We start from the raw sequence: 19,001 nt of genomic DNA on the forward strand, positions 1-19,001 counted from the left end.
TGTTGGAGCTTGGCTTAAACTTAATTTTAACTTGGTTCGTTTTGATGTTATCGAGCTCACAATTCTAGTTAACTTTTAATTGTTTAATTAGTTATTGAACTTGATAATTTTATTTTATTATTTATTTAACATATTGAAAAGAGTTTTATTCATGAAAATGATTCGTGAACATTGTTTATAAATATTGTTCATGAACATTGTTCACGAATATTAGTGAGTTGAATACATATGTATTCAAATTTGTTTGTTTAGCTTAACGAGTTATTTAAACTTATTTATTATTTAATTAATTTTATGTATATTTAATAAATATAAACAAGTTCCTAGCAAACGTAAGGTAGAGTTTATTCACAAATTCTTTAATATGCTTAAACGGTTTATTCTGTACCCATTTATTGACCGTATATTGTGTCAACAGTAAAATTTATGGTAGTATCTGTATTTATTAGAATTGAAATAAGGATAGTTTTAGAAAGTAAGATATAAATAGTTGGATTAGACATTTTTCCTTTAATACTGCTGCATTTCGACACTGACTTGATAGGAAACTACTAAAGTCTGGATGTAATAATGCCTGCGCGAACCGGTTTCCGGCGGGACTCAACCGGATCGAGCGTCGTCGGGGCGAGTCCAGGATTCCTGACGATGGCGTCGAGGTCGGCTCCCTCGCCGCGCAAATAAGCCTTAAGGAACGCTGTCATAACTCCGGCCGTCGTCCTCCTCATTGCGTCCCTGCCTCCCTCGTAGCCCCTCCTGCACGCCATCTTCTGCATCGGCGAGGCGCCGTCGTCCAACATGTCGAGGTGTCCAAAGTCTTTTGCCACCAAGTGGTAGCACGTCGGCCGGCTCTCCCGGTAGAAATCGTGGTGGTTGAAGCCCTCCGGCGCGCACGGCGGGGACAACAGGTTCCTCCTCTGGCTCCCGAGCCCGGTGCCGATGACGAGGACCGGGAGGTCGAGGGCGAAGGAGGAAGGCACAAAGGTGAGGATCTCGGGCGAGACCTGGTTCCACCTCTCGGAGCCGGCGACAGGGTCGACGCCGATGAGAGCGGAGAACTTGAGACTGGTCTTGGCGTGGCCGAGGGCCAGAGCGAAGGCGGCGTGGCCGCCGCGGCTATGGCCGGAGAGCCCAAGTCGGGCAAGGTCCGCGGTGACGCCCTCCGGGAGCAAGGACTGCAGGCCCTCTGGCAGCCAGTCGCAGACAGAGGCCGCGGCGGCGATGTCTTCCTCCGGCGACGATGGTAAAATGGTAAACAACTGTTTAAAAAAAAATCAAATGCATTTATAACTAAAATCTTGCGGTTCATCAATATAGTAAATTGCATTTACTTATTGTCATCATTTTTCAATAAAAGAAAAATTATAGAATAGAATTAACCTGTGGCGCTACAAGGATAAAGCCATGAGAGGCAATATGACGAAGAATTTGAAGGTAAGATGAGACGTTGAGCAAGAAGCCATGGAGAAAGAGGGCGATAGGGTACGTTCCCGCTTCGCAGGGAGTGACGACTAAAAGTGATCTGGAAGGAGAAGAGGCCCTCCTGTCGGAATCCTTTGCCACCGTTTTAACGCTAAACTTACCGAGATCGAATACTGTTGCCATTAACGATCAGTATCAATTGTAATGAGGTATCAGCTACAGAGAGATGTGAGTTCAATAGTTAGTGAAGGAGACAATTTATAGACATGAATTATGAATTAATGATTGTATTTTATTATTCTTGGATTTTTTTTAAAAAAAATCCTTTTTGAATTCAACAATTGTTCGAATAAAAGAAAAATATTGTATTATTTTGTTGACCAAGAAAATTAAAAGAAAAATTCTTTTTTAATTCAATACTTATTACTGACCAAGCAAAAAAGAGAATTTGTATTGGGTTGTCTAAAAAAGCAAAAAAAAAAAACAATTGAATTTGAATTCAACAACCACAATTATTCTACTATTCGCTCAAGCAAAAGAAAATTAGAAAATAATTTATTAGTAAATATTTCTTTTAAGATTTAATTTTAAGAATGAGTTAGTTTGAAAATTTGTAAGCTAATCATAATTTCTATACAATAATATAATTCCAAATTTATTAGAAAAATAATAATACTAGTTCATGTCATACTATGTCATGCCTATCTCGCTAAAAGTAAGGAACACGTTTTTTGTTTTAAGAATGAAAGAAAATGAAAGAACATGTCGTATGTGAAAAAAACATACCACTATTTTGGCTTGACTGTGAAAACAGAGTGTGTGGACAAAATATTATGAATTTATGAGTAAGAAAAGTGAACCATAATATTATATATATATATATATATATAATTGATTAAAATAAAATAGCTCTGATGGTTTTTTTAAAAGATAATTTATTATTTAAAAAAAAGGAGAAAAAAATATATCTTCGAGAAAAGAAAGTTTTATCTTCACCCAAATTTTCACCCATGAATGCCACCAAAATATTTATCAACATTCTTCTCACGTTTTTATATTTTTGTCGCTGTCATGTTATGCAAGAGCATGTGGCCTGTTTTTCATTCTATTAAATAAATGTAACGGTATTAATGTTTAATTTATTTGGAAGATCGACTGGACAGATCATACCTATTAGTAAAAACTCAAAGCTAAAGAAAAAAAAAATGATCTTTGTCAAGAAATGGAAAATATTGGACTCGAGATGGGGATGGACTCATGGCTAACATTCTATGAGCATACCTAAAGGCTCACAAGCAACAATGAGTTTGTGGGCGATCCATGAGCCAGTGAGCAAGCAACGAGATCATAGAAGACCAATTTAAACTTACGAAGAAAGTTAGCTAGAAGGAGACCGAGGCGGACCTCGGGAAGACCCATCTGCAAGTCAGGTCTTAGAGAGAGAATAACAAATGTGCAAGGTTTAATTTGTAGAATAACATACACTCTGTTGGTATATACAAAGGAGAAGAGTAGTGAAAAATTATCCGTCTTTTCTTATAGGATGCACTTATATCATGGTTCTTTGGTGTTTTTCTAAATGACTTTGACGCACCTATATCAATACGCTTGATTCCATTATACGCTTGCTTAATTGATTAAGAAACCCTGATTTCCATTTCTTACTAATCTGATCACTTTATTTTTCATTAACCTCTTGATTAATTGATAAAAAACTTTGGATTCTATGTTTTTTTTTCCAGATTTACTTTTCATTCCATCTTTGACCGTTTTGTCTTTATTAAAAAAGAAAAGACAATATCACATCACTATCACATTTTTAATTTTTTCCGCTTTTATCAATATATATATATATATATCTTTTTGGATGGATCTAGTGGCTAGCACATAAGATATTGTCACAATGAGGTCCCGTAATTTACCTCCTCTAGGTTGACGGATTCGCTAGGAGCGAGCTTTTTCGACACGGAGAATCTAATTAAGTTCATACAATGGGCCCCATACCTTACTTGCAGCTACACTAATTGGGATGGGAAATGAGTGCCACAAATCTAATAGGTTAACACAGCAGGTCACGCGTCAATTCGAGAAGAAATCCTTTCTTTCCTCCAATGAAGTGATTTTGCTAGCGTTCTTCATCGTCGTACCACAATGAGATGAATTAAAATAAATCACTCTACCAAACGGCCTCATAAATAAAAAAGATTTTGAATCTAAGAAAATGAATTATGTAAAAATTGATCCTTACTACCATTGTAAAACTATAATTTCTTCCCTCAGCTAAGTACTCGAATGGAAATGAATCTCATTAATCTTATAATTTAATGCAACGGGTCCCGGATCCTCTTCCTATTAGGAACAGATGTTTTTTTTGCTATTATCCAGTTATATATGTGGTAAAAGATAATTCATTCGCTTCAACGTCAGTTAATAGTAGTACAGATGACTAAAATATAAGAAAAGACATGCATATTCAGACACATTGAATTTCGACCATAAAACGACCATAAAATTTTACGTGATAATATTCTATGTCTCAACCACTGTACTACCCCAAACGAATAAATCATAAATTCGACTGCGGGCCGCACCAACCCACATGCGCGGCCTAAGGCATGGATATGACCTATGCCTAGGACCCCAATAAATTGAGGTCCATTAGTATTAAACATTTTTAAAATATACTTAATAACTAAAACTTAATTATTCTTGACAAGAACCGCTATTCCAACAGCCACAACATTTAGATTGTTAAATGTATTGACGCTTCAATTTTAACTTACAGCAATTTTAATTAATTATATATTAATTATAATTATTATATTCTCCTACCATTCTATTAAGGTAGGTTACGAGAATTCCATTTTTTTTATAACATTCTTCTCATATTCTCAATTATTCTCTAAGTCTCATTCTCTGTATTTTTTGTTCCTCGTCACTTCGTTGATGATCTTTTCATTCTCTGAAGACGTCTATTGCCTTCCTCGATCGCCTGATAATATTTTTTTTTATCTTTTCTTCTTTTTTAAAATGTTCTTTATTGTTCTATATAAATAATAAATTATAGATGAAATGAAATCAAAAATCGTTGAAAAAATAGATTATTAGTAATTATATAAAAAAATTCCCATTTTTTCTTTTCCAATGCAAGCAAATTACTACCATCACAAATTTGATTTAGGCACCTAAAAAAATCAAAAAAAATATTATTTATAAATTTTTAATATTATGTATGTATATACTGGTTAAGTGCAGTTTATTATAAACTACTTAAGTTAATTGATTCGAATCAAATTTAATATTTTATATTTTTTTATTATATTTGTCCAGTAATAGTCGAAAAGTTTGAAATATCAATAGCATGGCATAAATCAAAATCAAGTTTTATTGTTAATTTAATTCTAAGTAATTTTATTTTGATAAAATAATAGGGACTTATATTTTTTTTATTATTTTAATATAAATGTAAAAGTGCACTTGATAGATTTATTATTAATAATCAAAATCAGAACTCAGAAAATAATATAATAAAAAATTTAAATGAAAAATTAATTGAATTTTCATAAGATAATACTTTAGAAAAAAAAATCTATTAAAAACTTTCTAATGATCACAAATTAAATTCATCAAAAATTAATATTAACGAAGAAAATAATTATAATTCAAAGAAGAAAAAGACGACTTAATAGATCATGAAAATATTTTTTTTTAACAATATTGATGAAACTATTATTCAAAATATATATGATCTAGCACAATTGAAAAATATAAATACAAATTTAGTAGATTTATTAGTTGAAAAACGTCTAATTAGATAAATCAATATTTCTTTCCAAATGATGAAAATTCTAGACAATTTTCTATGATTCATTATATTCAAAAATTATCAAATGGAGAAAAGTATGATAGAAAATGGTTAATATATGCAAAAGAATTAGATAAAGTATTTTATTTTTGTTGTAAATTATTTAGTCAAAAATTAATTAAATTCAATTAACAAACTATGTTGAGAGCAAACTTAAAGTCACGAAGCAAGCAGTGAACATATTATAAATATGAATATTTGATTTGATATTGAAATGACATTGCTTAAAAATAAAACAATTGATCAAAATTTACAAGAAAAAATAAATAAGGAAAAAGAACAATAATGTATTAATAAGAATTATTGCTATAGTTAAAAATCTTGCAAAAAAAAATTGGCATTTTGTGGTATCAATGAGAAAATTTATCAAAATAACAATGAAATTTTTTTAGGTTTAATTGAAATAATTATACAATTTGATGTTATAATACAAGAACACTATTCAAAATGGTAAAATTCATAATCATTATCTTGTTATAATATACAAAATGAGTTAATAAATATATTAGGACAACAAGTAAATAATATTATAATTAAAAAAATAAAAGAAGCAAAATACTTTCAAATGTGTCTTGTATTAAGATGTGTAGATATTTCAACAAGTCCAATCAAAATAGAAGAATATTTTATAGAATTTTTAAAAGTAAATAATACTTCAGAAAAAGGACAAAGATATGATAATGGGGCTAATATGAAAGTTAAACAACAAGACATACAAAAGAAATTGTTAGATGTAAATTCTAGAGCTTTTTATATACCATGTGGTTGTCACAGTCTTAATTTAGTACTATCTGATATGGCTAATTCTTGTCCTAGGGTTATAATATTTTTTGGTGTGATACAATTTATTTATGAAGGCGCTGGAATTCTGTTCTGTTTAAATTTCCCTGTACAAAAAAGTATACAAGAACAGAACTTTTCCTATCAACCCGCATGTTCGATCAAACATGTGTTTGATCAGTCAAGCAAGTTCTTGAATGATCAAAGCACACCTTGATCGAAGTACAAGATCACTAGTCTCTTGTGTTGGTATTCAAAATCGATACAAAGAAAAACAAAAGACAATTGCGCGGCGGAATTAAAGAACTAGTTGTATCTTTTCTTTGTAGCTAAAGACCTCTTAATCTTCTGCCGTATTCCTCTTCTCTTCTTGGACGTCGTGTGGACGACGATCTACCAAGACAACACCACCCTCCTTCTCTTCTCAGTTTCCAAACCGACGGCTACAAAAGGAGGCTCTATGATGGGACACCTTCTAATTTTCTTCCTCTTCTTCAAGCCGTCAGCCACCAATGGATTGCTAGGAAGGGGTGCTGGCCCTAGCTAGGAGAGGAAAGGGGGCGCCGACCCTAAGCAAGAGGGGGGGGGGGGGGGGGGGGCGGCCCTTGCAAGGTGAGTCTAGCCACAAGGAGAGAAGAGGATTGTGGAGAATTAGAAAATTAGGTTTTAGGAGCCACCACCTACTCCTTTTTATAGGCTTGCCGTCGATTATAAATAAAGAAAATTAATAGAATTCTGTTTAGAAAAAATCTCTCTTTCTGTAACCGAATTCTGTTTAGAAAAAATCTCTCTCTTTCTATAACCAAGTTAAACCAAACCAAGTTGAGTTAAACCAAACCAAGTTAAGTTAAACCAAACCAAGTTAAATTAAACCAAACCAAGTTAAGTTAAACCAAACCAAGTTATGGATGGGTGGATGCGAGACTTTATATAGAGGCTACAACAGGGACCTAAAGGAGGAATTAATTTAGGCCTCCTGATGGGCTTGAGTTTCCTGTGTTCGGACCGAACACCCAACCCAAGTTCATCAATAATAACTCATATCACTAAAGGGTTATTATTGAACTGTCGCACCAATCTCATATTACAATATGGGTTCCTTCTTATCATGAGTGTGTTAATCTCCTTATGTTTAAGATATCGTATGTCTGTTAATTAAATGAGTTACTGACAACTCAATTAATTAACATCTAATTACAAGAGTAGTATCACTCAACTTTATTATCATGCCGGACTAAGTCCACCTGCAGGGTTTCCATGACAATCCTTATGAGCTCAAAAGGACATCATCAGCCTAAATAATTATGACACATATTCCTTCTATAATCAACAACACAACATATAAATAGTATCATCTCTCAACTCATTGGGTTTATTGATTTAACGAATAAACTCACCCATTAATAAGTTAAAGTAATAAATATTAAGTATATATGATTGTTATTATATAGGAATTAAGAGGATGCATATCCATAATAACAGAAATTCTGTTCTTTTATGTAGTCAGTATAAATCGAACAACCTCAAACGGTCCTGCTCAATACACACATAGTATACTAGTGTAATTTTATAGTCAAGACAAACTAATACCAAATTACACTACAACCGTTCCATTGGTTTGCCCCAATCCATCTTAGTTGTGACCTACTATTTGTAATTTATAAGGAATCGATAACATGATCTTCTGTGTGACACCACATACCATGTTATCTACAATATAAATTAAATGAAAACTGCATTGACATATATATAAATATAAAATGTAAATAGTTGACCAAAGTGATTCTCATTTCAAAATATTTCAATACAGACGTTCATACAAAAACTAGGCTTATAGTATGCATCCTAACAATTTACTCATTATTTTCTTCTTCTACAAAAAAAATGGAAAATTTTACAAGATTATATTTCTAATTTAACTCTTAAACCATTATCATAAACACGTTAGGAAAGTCATCTTAAAAGCGTCAAAGCAATAAAATATCAAACTCCACATATAAGAAAAGTTTTATATAAACTTGCAAAAACTAGTGATGATCCTAAAATAAAAAGTGAAGCAAATTCTTTAGCAACATATGAATTTAAAATTTTTGAATTTTTATTAGGTATGATATATTATTTGCGGTTAATACTGTTAGTAAATTTTTACAATATAAAGATATGAACATTGCTACTGCATTAGATCAGTTAAAAGGTCTTGTTTCTTTTTTTTAATGATTATAGAGAAAATGGATTCATATCTGCTATGATTTCTATCAAAGAGATTGTAAATGAAATGAATATAGGACCAAAATTTCATGAAAAAAGTGTAATTAGAAGAAATAAACTATTTGATGAGAATAAAATTAATGAGGTGAAGCTTTCACTTGAACAATCTTTTAAAATTAATTACTTTAATTATATTATTGACTATGCTATTTATTCACTTCAAATAGATTTGAACAATTTAAAATATATAAAGCTAATTTTAATTTTTTATATGGCGTAGAAGTTAAAATTACTTAATGATGATTTTTATAATAATAAAATATTTAAATCTTGAAAACATTTTAACATATAACATGTTATTTGATATTGATGGTTTAGATTTATTTTTAGAATTAAAAGTTTTAAAAGAAATAATAAATCTTGAATTAAAAACCCGTTATAGATAAATTGAACCTTATAAAAAAACTTAAATTCTTTTCCTAACGCATAGATCAGTTAACGGTTAGTGCAGCTTTAATAGAAAGAAGTTTTTAAAATTAAAATTAATAAAGTTTTATTTATGTTCAACAATGTCTCAAAAAAGATTAAAGAATCGAATAATTTTATAAATTGAAAAAAAAATTATTATAAAAAAAATTGAATATAAAGATTTAATTAATAATTTTACATCTCACAAGTTCGAAACTAAATTTTATATAAAAATCTATTTTTAAATTAATATTTTATTTTAGAAAAAAAATGAAACCCGACAACGTGGATCCCAAATCCAAATGAGGAAATATTTTTTAAAAAACAATTTATTAAAGACTTAATTTTTTTTTACCTAGGCCTCATACAATTTTGAGACGGCCTTGTCGGTCCGAGAGGACAAATCATAAATCCAACAGAGCCCAATACCCTTTAATTATACGTCCTATTTAAAAAAAAATTCTTATAAATTTATTATAATTAAAAGTTAAACTATAAACATCTAGATCATAATCTAAATATCTCTCGGGACTTCCACCGGGCTACAAAGGTGTAGGGGTGATCACAGATCGGGTTGGTTCGGTTATTGGGGTAAAAAACTATCCGGCTCTACTAGATCAGATAATGCAAAATCGGGACCTACATCCGACCCTATATCCGGCGGTTCTTATGTTTCAGATATCCGACGGTTTATCAGTTATTTGGATATCCGACCCTATATCCAATGAAATATAAAATATAAATATAAATATAACAAAAAAAAATAAAAAATTTTAAAATGATAATAGACATTACTCATTACACGTTATAGCAGCTAATCGGAAATAACTATTACAACGTGTAGCAGCTTATCGACAGTAGTTACTACAACGTGTAACAGCTTATCAACATTAGTTGCTACAAGTAGGGGTGATCGGATCGGGTTGGTTCGGTTATTGGGATAAAACACTATCCGGCCCTACTAGATCAGATAATGTAATATTAGGACCCTACATCCGGCCCTATATCCGGCGGATCATTTTTTTTCGATTCGATTCGGATCGATATAAACGGGTTGGTCGATTTGACGGATTGACTGCTCACCCTTACAAAGGGGCTGTAGCAGTCGGACGGATGGGAAATAAATCTCATCTTATAATTTAATGCAGCGGGTCCCACATCCTATATGCATTTTGCTGCAATTTAGAAAGAATTTTTTTTCTCACTTTAAGTTGATGGGAAATTCTTGCTGACATAATGCTGACATAATGCAGCCGGTATCATACATAAAATAAAATTATTGAATAAAGCATATACATACATAACTAATATAGATTATGTTAAAAGGTCCAACAAAATTAATACATAAATATGCTTAAATTAGGACCCTAAGTATATAACTTGGATTTGATAAAGATATAATAGGTCCATATAGTGCAACATAAGAACGGAGCTGCACATTACATTTATATATAAATATATATAAATTAGTATCATAGGTTCATAAATTAAACTTAGTAAGGATACAAAAGTCCATGTAGTGAGTAACATTTGAGAATCCCAGTAATAAATTACTATAACAAACTCTCCATCATACAAAATTAATTTAATATTACACTGATCTTGGCAAAAAAAATCAAGAAAGGTATAATTCCTAACGTCATCAGCCTATGATATTTATAGAAATTTCTTTATTTATTGTATTATCAATCTTAAAATGTGAGACTAAAGAACGAATCATGACATATTTTATTAAATTAAATAATCAGAAAAAATTGCTGAGAAGTCTTAAAATTATTTTTTAAAAATTATTAACATAATTTTATTTTAAATTTCAGCAAAATTAATCTAAATTCTTAATAAAATAGTAATATTCAACTTAAGATCCACCATTTTAATTTAAAAAAACATCATTGAATTTATTATTATTATTATTTGATGACGTCCCCTTCCAAATATTATTTTCTATAGAAAAATAACTAATTTAAATGTAATTAAGTATGATGGAGAATATTGGAGACGACATAATAACCAATCAATGTGATATTATTCACCTTTCCCACAAAATAAGCTTATTAATTAAAAAAGATGAGATGCCAAAATTCTTTGTAATAAATTGACCCATTGCAAGAATAAAGGAGAAAAGGGGGAAAAGGTGTGTTATTCCATCCTCAAATAACCTCACATTATCATTAACTTATTTATTCTAATATTCGAAAAAGGAGAAGAACATTATTATAAATTAATTATGTCAATTAAATTAGATCACTCAAGCATCATATTATTGCAAAGGAGAAAGAAAAAGTGATCTAAACGATTAACTGTGTCTTTGTTGTTTTCCTATTGGTATGAAAGTGACAAGTATAATCTATGTAATGTATTCAAAGGATAAATTTTTATAGTAAATTAGTAAATTGATCATGTCTGAAAATTGGAGGTAGAGTGGTGGATAGGTAGCCATTATGTTGATTGGGCAAAGACTTTTGGGTTGAATCAAAGACTATTAGCTGGTGCGCTAAGCACCCTACATACACTCAAACGAGTCAACAGAATGTCAGTGCCCAAAAACCAAGGAAGGGGTCCTTTATGAAAGCCCTCTGACTCATAAGTCAGTGTATCGCCCGAGCAGGTGTTGGTTAGTCCTAGGAAAACGTACCGGTTCCACTGTACAAAATTTTTGTGTCCAAGTGTCGAACCTTTCCTTAAATAACCTATTGTGTTCTTTAGAAGTTAAATTAGGAATCGCAAACGGAACTTAACATCATTGATTCCAAATTTAAGTTATCTGTTCTTAATGGTTTAGATTTGAATCACAAGCGGAACTTAACACTATTGATTCAAATCCACATATGTTATTAATTCCATAAATATTAATTTCCAAAATTGGCTTCCAGGACTGCATGGCGAGGCACATGGCATTCTTGGATATGGGAGCAACTACCACCGCCTAGGCAAAGCCTTTTAAGGAAAGTTAATATTTATTTCCTTAAATAACTCTAGGTTAACCAAAAAGAACAATCAAATCACAAATTCGAAAAAGAAGAAAACACAAACTCGAAAAATAAATTCGATAAACTAGATCTAATTGCCTCTTGTATTTAGAATTCTTACAAAGAAAATAACTAGTATGATGCGAAAAAAAATTACTAGTTATACCTTCTCTTTGTAAACTAATGACCTCGAGATCTTCTGTCGTATTCCTCGCCTCGCCTTGGACGTCGTGTGGGCGACAATCCTCCAAGATAAACACCACCCAAAAGCTTCCTCCTCTTCTTCTAAAATTCGGCCACCAACACCACCAAGGAGAAGAGAGCAAAAGGGAAAAGAGAGAAGAAAGGAAGGGTCGGTCACTTGATGATCTCCAAGCAAGAGAATAAGAATTGTATCACATGAAGCCCCCTCACCCCCTTCTTTTATATTACTTGCCCAAGGCAAATAAGGAAAAACTTTTTACAAAAATAAAATCATCCAAGAGTTTTTCCTTTTCCCTTTTTATTTTTCCTTTTCTTTCCTCTTGATTGAATCAATCACCAAAATTAATTTTTGTGATAATATTATATTTTTTATTATGGCCGGCCCCTTGCTTGGGCACCAAGCAATGTGGCCAGCCACCTCATCAAGAGGAAAAAGTAATTATTTTTTTATAAAAATTTTACAAGAAAAACTCATATAAAATTTTACAATATCTCTTTCCTAAAGTATGAGTTAAAAAAGGAAAGTTTCTAAAAATTAAAACCATGTTTTAAAATTTAAAAACTCTCTTATAAAATTTCCTTTTTTAACATGATGATAGAAAATTTTAATTTTAAAACTTATCTCCCTTTTTTCTTAAACCATGAGGATGGTTAAAAAAGGAAAGTTTTAAAAACTTTTAAAACTCTCTATTAAAACATGTGGCCAAATTCAAATAAGGAAAGTTTTAAAAATTAAAAACTCTCTTTTAAAACTTATAGTTTTCTACAAAGAGAAAATTTTAAAAATTCAAAACAACCCTCCTATTTGAATTAATATTGGCCGGCCCCTACAAGCTTGATCACCAAGCAATAGGGCCGGCTCCTATAAGAGGATGTGGCCGGCCATTGCTTGGTCACCAAGCAATGGTCCGACCTCCTTCTTGGACACCAAGAAGAGCCTTACATTTGGATGGACTTGAGGCTATAATGAGGCTACGACAGGGACCTAGAGGAGAAATTGGTTTTGGCCTTCCGATTAGCTTGAGTATCCCGTGCTCGCCCCGAACACATAACTCAAGTTCATCGATAATAACTCATTCCACTAAAGAGTTATTATCGCACTACCGCACCAATCCCAAATTACATTATGGGATCCTTCTTATCATGAGTGTGTTAGTCTCCCTGTGTTTAAGATTACAAATGTCCACTAATTAAGAAAATTACTGACAACTCACTTAATTAATATCTAGCTCCAAGAGTAATACCACTCAACTTCATTGTCATGTCGGACTAAGTCCACCTGCAGGGTTTAACATGACAATCCTTATGAGCTCCTCTTGGGGACATTCTCAACCTAGATAACTAGGACATAGATTCCTTCTATAATCAACAACACACACTATAAGTAATATCATTTCCCAACTTATCGAGCATATTGATTTATCGAGCTAAACATCACCCTTTGATAAGTCAAAGAAATAAATATTAAATATATGTGCTGTTTATTATATTAGAATTAAGAGCACACACTTCCATAATAACTAAGATCTAATTCTTTTACTAAGTTAGTACAAAAAGAACTTACCTAAATTGTCCTACTCAATACACTTAGAGTGTATCAGTGTAATTTATTAGTCAAGATAAACTAATTCTTAATTACACTATGACTATTCTGATGGTTTGTTCCTTTCCATCTTAGTCATGAGCAACTATTTATAATTTATAGAGAACCGACAACATGATCTTCTGAGTGTGACACCACACTCCATGTTGTCTACTATATAAATTAATTGAACAATTTACATTTAACAAATAAATGCAGATATTGACCAATGTGATTCTTTTATTTCAAAAATAAATGTTTATAAAAGCTAGGCTTTTAGTATACACTCCAACAATCTCCCACTTATACTAAAAGACTAAGCTGCCATATCTGTTGTCATACATCTGATTCTCATCCCCTCCACATGCCGATCAAAAGCTTTCGCCGGAAGGGCCTTAGTGAAAGGATCTGCCAGGATATCCGCTGATGCAATCTTGGCGACGACAACTTCTCCTCGCTTGATGATGTCTCGTATCAGGTGGTACTTGCGCTCTATATGTTTACTTGCCTTATGAGCTCGTGGTTCCTTTGAGTTTGCAACTACACCGCTATTATCACAATAAATTGTGATGATCTTGGGAAAACCAGGAATCACATCTAAGTCCATTAGAAAGTTCCTGAGCCATACAGCTTCTTTGGCTGCCTCAGAGGCTGCCACATACTCAGCTTCCATGGTTGAGTCTGAGACGTATTTCTGCTTAACACTCCTCCATGCAATGGCTCCACCTCCTAGAGTAAACATATAGCCTGATGTAGACTTACTGTTATCCCTATCTGATTGGAAGTCCGAATCTGTGTAACCCACAAGGAGCAAATCGTCTGCTTAGTAAACTAGCATATAATCTCTAGTCCTTCTCAGGTACTTCAATATATGCTTTACCGCAGTCCAATGTCCTTGTCCAGGGTTACTCTGATATTTGTTGACCATACCCACGGTAAAACAGATATCAGGTCTCGTACACAACATTGCATACATAAGGCTTCCTACAGCCAAAGCATAAGGGATTGCCTTCATCTCCTTTGATGTCTTCGGAGACATCTCTTTGGATAAGGCTACTCCATGCCTAAAAGGTAAGAAACCTTTCTTGGAGTTTTGCATGCTAAAACGAGTAAGAACCGTATCTATATATGAAGTTTGGGATAGACACAACATTCTTTTCTTGCGATCCATTATAACTTTGATCCCAAGAATGTGTGCACATTCTCCTAAGTCCTTCATATCAAATTGTTTGGACAACCATACCCTTATGCCCGATAATACCTTGACATTATTGTCAATTAATAAAATATCATCTACGTATAGTACAAGAAATACCACCACGTTTCCGTTACACTTCTTGTATACACAAGACTCATCCGGACACTGAATAAATCCATATGACTGGATTACTTCGTTAAACCGGATGTTCCAAGATCTTGAAGCTTGCTTCAGTCTGTAAATGGACCGATTAAGCTTGCACACTAGATGCTCTTTGCCTTTTTCAATGAACCCTTCTGGTTGCTTCATATGGATGTTTTGTTTAAGACTTCCGTTAAGGAAAGTTGTCTTGACATCCATTTGCCAAATCTTATAATCCATATGAGCGGCAATGGACAAGAGTATCGGATAGACTTAAGCATGGCTACCGGTGAAAAAGTCTCCTCATAGTCGATTCCCTCTTTCTGAGTATATCCTTTCGCAACAAGCCTTGATTTAAAGGTTTCTAGTTTCCCATATGTCCCTCTTTTCCTTTTGTAGATCCACTTACATCCAACGACTTTTACACCATCAGCTGGTTCTACAAACTCCCAGACCTTATTAGAGTACATAGACTCTATTTCAGAATTCATTGTCTTTTGCCAAGATACTACATCTATATCTTGGAGTGCTTCATCATATGTCCGGGGATCAGATTCATGTTTACCCGGGATCAAGTCCGAAGACTCTCCCAAATATATGAATCTCTCAGGTTGCCTTACAACCCTCCCACTACGACGAGGTACCGTTTGTGGTTGTGTATCATGTGTGATACGTGTTGCAGTCTCTTGTGGTACTTCATCTTTTACTATTGGTACTGAAGTAGACGTGTCCTCTCTAAGTTCTTCTAGAACAATTTTGCTACTAGGCTTGTGATCCATTATATAGTCTTCTTCTAAAAACTGGGCATTGGTGCTAACAATGACCTTCTGGTCTTTAGGACTATAAAATAAACCACCTTTCGTTCCTCTGGGATAACCCACAAATACACGAACTTCTGTACGAGATTCTAGCTTATCAGCATCTGGTTTCAGCACATGTGCTGGAGTACCCCAAATACGAATATGTCTTAGACTAGGCTTACGCTCATTCCACAATTCTGTGGGAGTAGAAGATACTGATTTAGAAGGTACTAAATTCAGAATGTGCGCTGCCGTTTCCAGAGCGTATCCCCAAAATGAATTTGGTAATTCTGAATAACTCATCATCGATCTAACCATCTCCATAAGAGTCCTATTCCTTCGTTCTGCCACACCATTCTGTTGGGGTGTACCAGGTGCGGACAATTGGGATTGAATCTCAACCTCTGATAAGTAATTCCTAAACTCTCCTAAGAGGTATTCGCCACCACGATCAGACCGTAGTGTCTTGATACTTTTACCTAGACGTTTCTCCACATCAGCCTTGTATTCTTTGAACTTATCAAAGCACTCAGACTTGCTGCATATTAGGTAAATATATCTATATCTTGAATAATCGTCTATAAAAGAGACAAAATATTCAAAACCACCTCTAGCCTGGATAGACATAGGACCACACAAATTAGAATAAACCAATTCTAACGCTTCTTTGGCTCTATACCCCTTGGCCTTAAAAGGTCTCTTGGTCATTTTACCTTCCAAGCAAGATTCACATGTTGGAAAGTTTTCCAACTCTAATGGACCCAAGAGTCCATCGGCTACAAGCCTTTGAATCCTACTTAAGTTAATATGACCAAGCCTTAGATGCCAAAGATGCGTTTGGTTCATTTCCGAAGGTTCTTTTCTCTTATTAGAGTTAGAAGATGTGTTATTAATTTCCATATTTTACTTTGTGGGAGAAATTGAATTTAAAGTATATAAATTGCCAACCAATGCACCAGAACAGATATTCACTTTATTTCTCTTTATAACCACATTGTTACTAAAGGAAACTGAATATCCATCCAAATACAGTTTAGAAACTGAAATTAAATTCTTTCTAAAACTGGGTACATAAAGATAATTTCTTAAAACCAATTTCCTATTCTTATCAAATGATAAGTAGACATCTCCCACTGCAACAACCGCCACCTTAGTAGCATTGCCCATATAGACGGTAATCTCTCTATCAAATAGTCGCCGGGTTTCCTAGAACCCCTGCAAAGAATTGCAGACATGATCAGTGGCTCCCGTATCTACACACCAGGTGTTGGTAGATAACACCGCTAAACATGTTTTAACTACTAGAGCATGAGATATATCTTTATTGTTCTGATTCCTACGAGGACAGTCCACCTTCCAATGTCCTGTCTACTTGCAGATGAAGCACTTGCCTTTCAGCTTCTTCATTCCAGCTTTTTGTCCCTGAGGTTTATTCACTTTCTTTGCTGAAAAGACCTGTTTCTTCTTCTTCTTGCCTTTCGGTTTAGAAGTAGAACCATTTTCAGCATAGTGAACCTGAGAACTTTGACAAAATATACCTTCTGCTGCCTGTAGTTCTGTTAGAAGTTCCGCCAACGTATACACTCTTTTGTTCATGTTATAGTTCAGGCGGAACTGCTCAAAACTTCTGGGTAGCGTTTGGAGAATTATATCGACCTGGGTTTCCCCATCGATTTCTCCTCCAAGAACTTGTATTTCATTCAGATATGCCATCATTTTGAGGATATAATTCTTTACGGGTGTCCCCTCAGACATGGTGGTTGTCATTAGTTTTCTCATTGTCTCTTGCCTAGCAGTCCGACTCTGGTGCCCAAAGAGTTTTTTTTAGATTGTTCATTATATCATAAGCTGTTGGTAAATCTTGATGCTGATGTTGCAATACATTTGACATTGATGCCAAAATGTAACACCGCGCCATCTCATCATCTTTTACCCATTTCTTATGATACTCAATCTCCTCTGGGGTAGAGTCACTGTCAGGTATATCAGGGCAAGCCTCAGTCAGAACAAACTTATAGCTTTCAGCTGTAAGGACAATGTCCAGGTTTCTTTTCCAATCTATGTAGTTGAGTCCAGTAAGTTTGTTCTCTTTCGGTATAATGTACAGTGGGTTGAAAGTCATCCTAAGAATCATAAAAATAACTTTGGTCAGGACTCTAAATTTAGAATAATATTGATTTCTCAAACAATACTATTTTAAATTAACCAACACCTTAAAACACCGTGAATTTTGTATGCCACGATAGTGTGGACGTATACAAATTCAACATTTGTAAAAGGAGGGAATAACCCATTAATTTTATTATTTTGTCAACCTAACTTTTTGACAAATAAAATTAATAGTTGGTTTCCTTTGGTCACACAAATAATAGCAGTGACTCCAATGGGGAGGATACTATTAGACGTGCCTAAGTGTATACCATTACTTGACACTAAGTCTATTAATAAGATTGTGCCCCTTCCGATGGGGAAGATCACACGCTCTTAATTAATTTCCTATAGTCATCCAAAATGGAAGTTTGATCTAGTGATCCACAAACAAACTCATCCGATATGGAGGAAGGCACTCAGAGCCAACGCGTAAGTTTGTTTGCATCACTTACAAACTAGTAATGGAGACCGTGGAATTTATTAAAATAAATCCCTCTCCCACTTAATTATTTAAAATGAGGAATTTTAAACTATCCTAGCATACATATATGCATACACACAATCACAGTAAATAAAAGCAATAAATATGGAAAATATTTTCCAACTATTATGACTTTTTTCTGTTACTGTCCTCCATGTGCTCCAACCCTAGCTGCTGCCATCTTTAGCCATCGCCATCGAGTCGAGTCATCGCATCCATCTTGCTTCTTATTCCGCTGCGCCTCTGGTGCTCCAAAAGTACCATGCCTCACAAGAATCCGGTCCGCGACAAAAATAAAATTTTACATAAATCGATCCTATATTCCACGAAGGAATGTACATATAATCTAGATCGAAAATAAAATTCTAAAAATAATACAGCTCCTGCTGTATTTGATACATACAATCATGCACATAAAATAATGCCCTTGACATGTCCAAGGGTTCAATCACACACAATATCTAAATGTCATAATAGTTGGAGCCTGCAACCAAAGAGTTAGCACATTCTACTATTATCCTGCCTTAATTATGTATGACATGTGCATAACCTATTTGAATTTTAAAAATACATAGAGGCAAACCCTAGCTTCTGATACCAATTGTTGGTTAGTCCTAGGAAAACTACCTGTTCCACTGTACAAAATTTTTTTGTACAAGTGTCGAACCTTTCCTTAAATAACCTATTGTGTTCTTTAGAAGTTAAATTAGGAATCGCAGACGAAACTTAACATCA

At 33.6% G+C, this 19,001-nt stretch overlaps 1 protein-coding gene across 1 annotated transcript; it reads right to left on the reverse strand.

Moving 5' to 3' along the window:
• Window positions 1–451: 451 nt before the first annotated feature.
• Window positions 452–1,617, reverse strand: LOC122011637 (chlorophyllase-1-like). Its single transcript, XM_042568014.1, has 2 exons — window positions 1,378–1,617; window positions 452–1,256 (listed from the first exon to the last, which is right to left on the reverse strand). The coding sequence occupies exons 1-2, from the start codon at window positions 1,600–1,602 to the stop codon at window positions 552–554; spliced, it is 930 nt and encodes a 309-aa protein (XP_042423948.1). The 5' UTR covers window positions 1,603–1,617; the 3' UTR covers window positions 452–551.
• Window positions 1,618–19,001: the final 17,384 nt, after the last annotated feature.

This window comes from Zingiber officinale, chromosome 8A (genome assembly GCF_018446385.1).
Source record: "Zingiber officinale cultivar Zhangliang chromosome 8A, Zo_v1.1, whole genome shotgun sequence".
In the NCBI taxonomy this organism is placed as follows: domain Eukaryota; kingdom Viridiplantae; phylum Streptophyta; class Magnoliopsida; order Zingiberales; family Zingiberaceae; genus Zingiber; species Zingiber officinale.

Bases quoted from the DNA above. Each gene is read 5' to 3' on its own strand.
- LOC122011637 (XM_042568014.1), bottom strand. From the start codon at position 1,602: ATGGCAACAGTATTCGATCTCGGTAAGTTTAGCGTTAAAACGGTGGCA. The intron at 1,257-1,377 runs GTTAATTCTATT...TTTTTTAAACAG, and splicing joins TTATCCTTGTAGCGCCACAG to TTGTTTACCATTTTACCATC.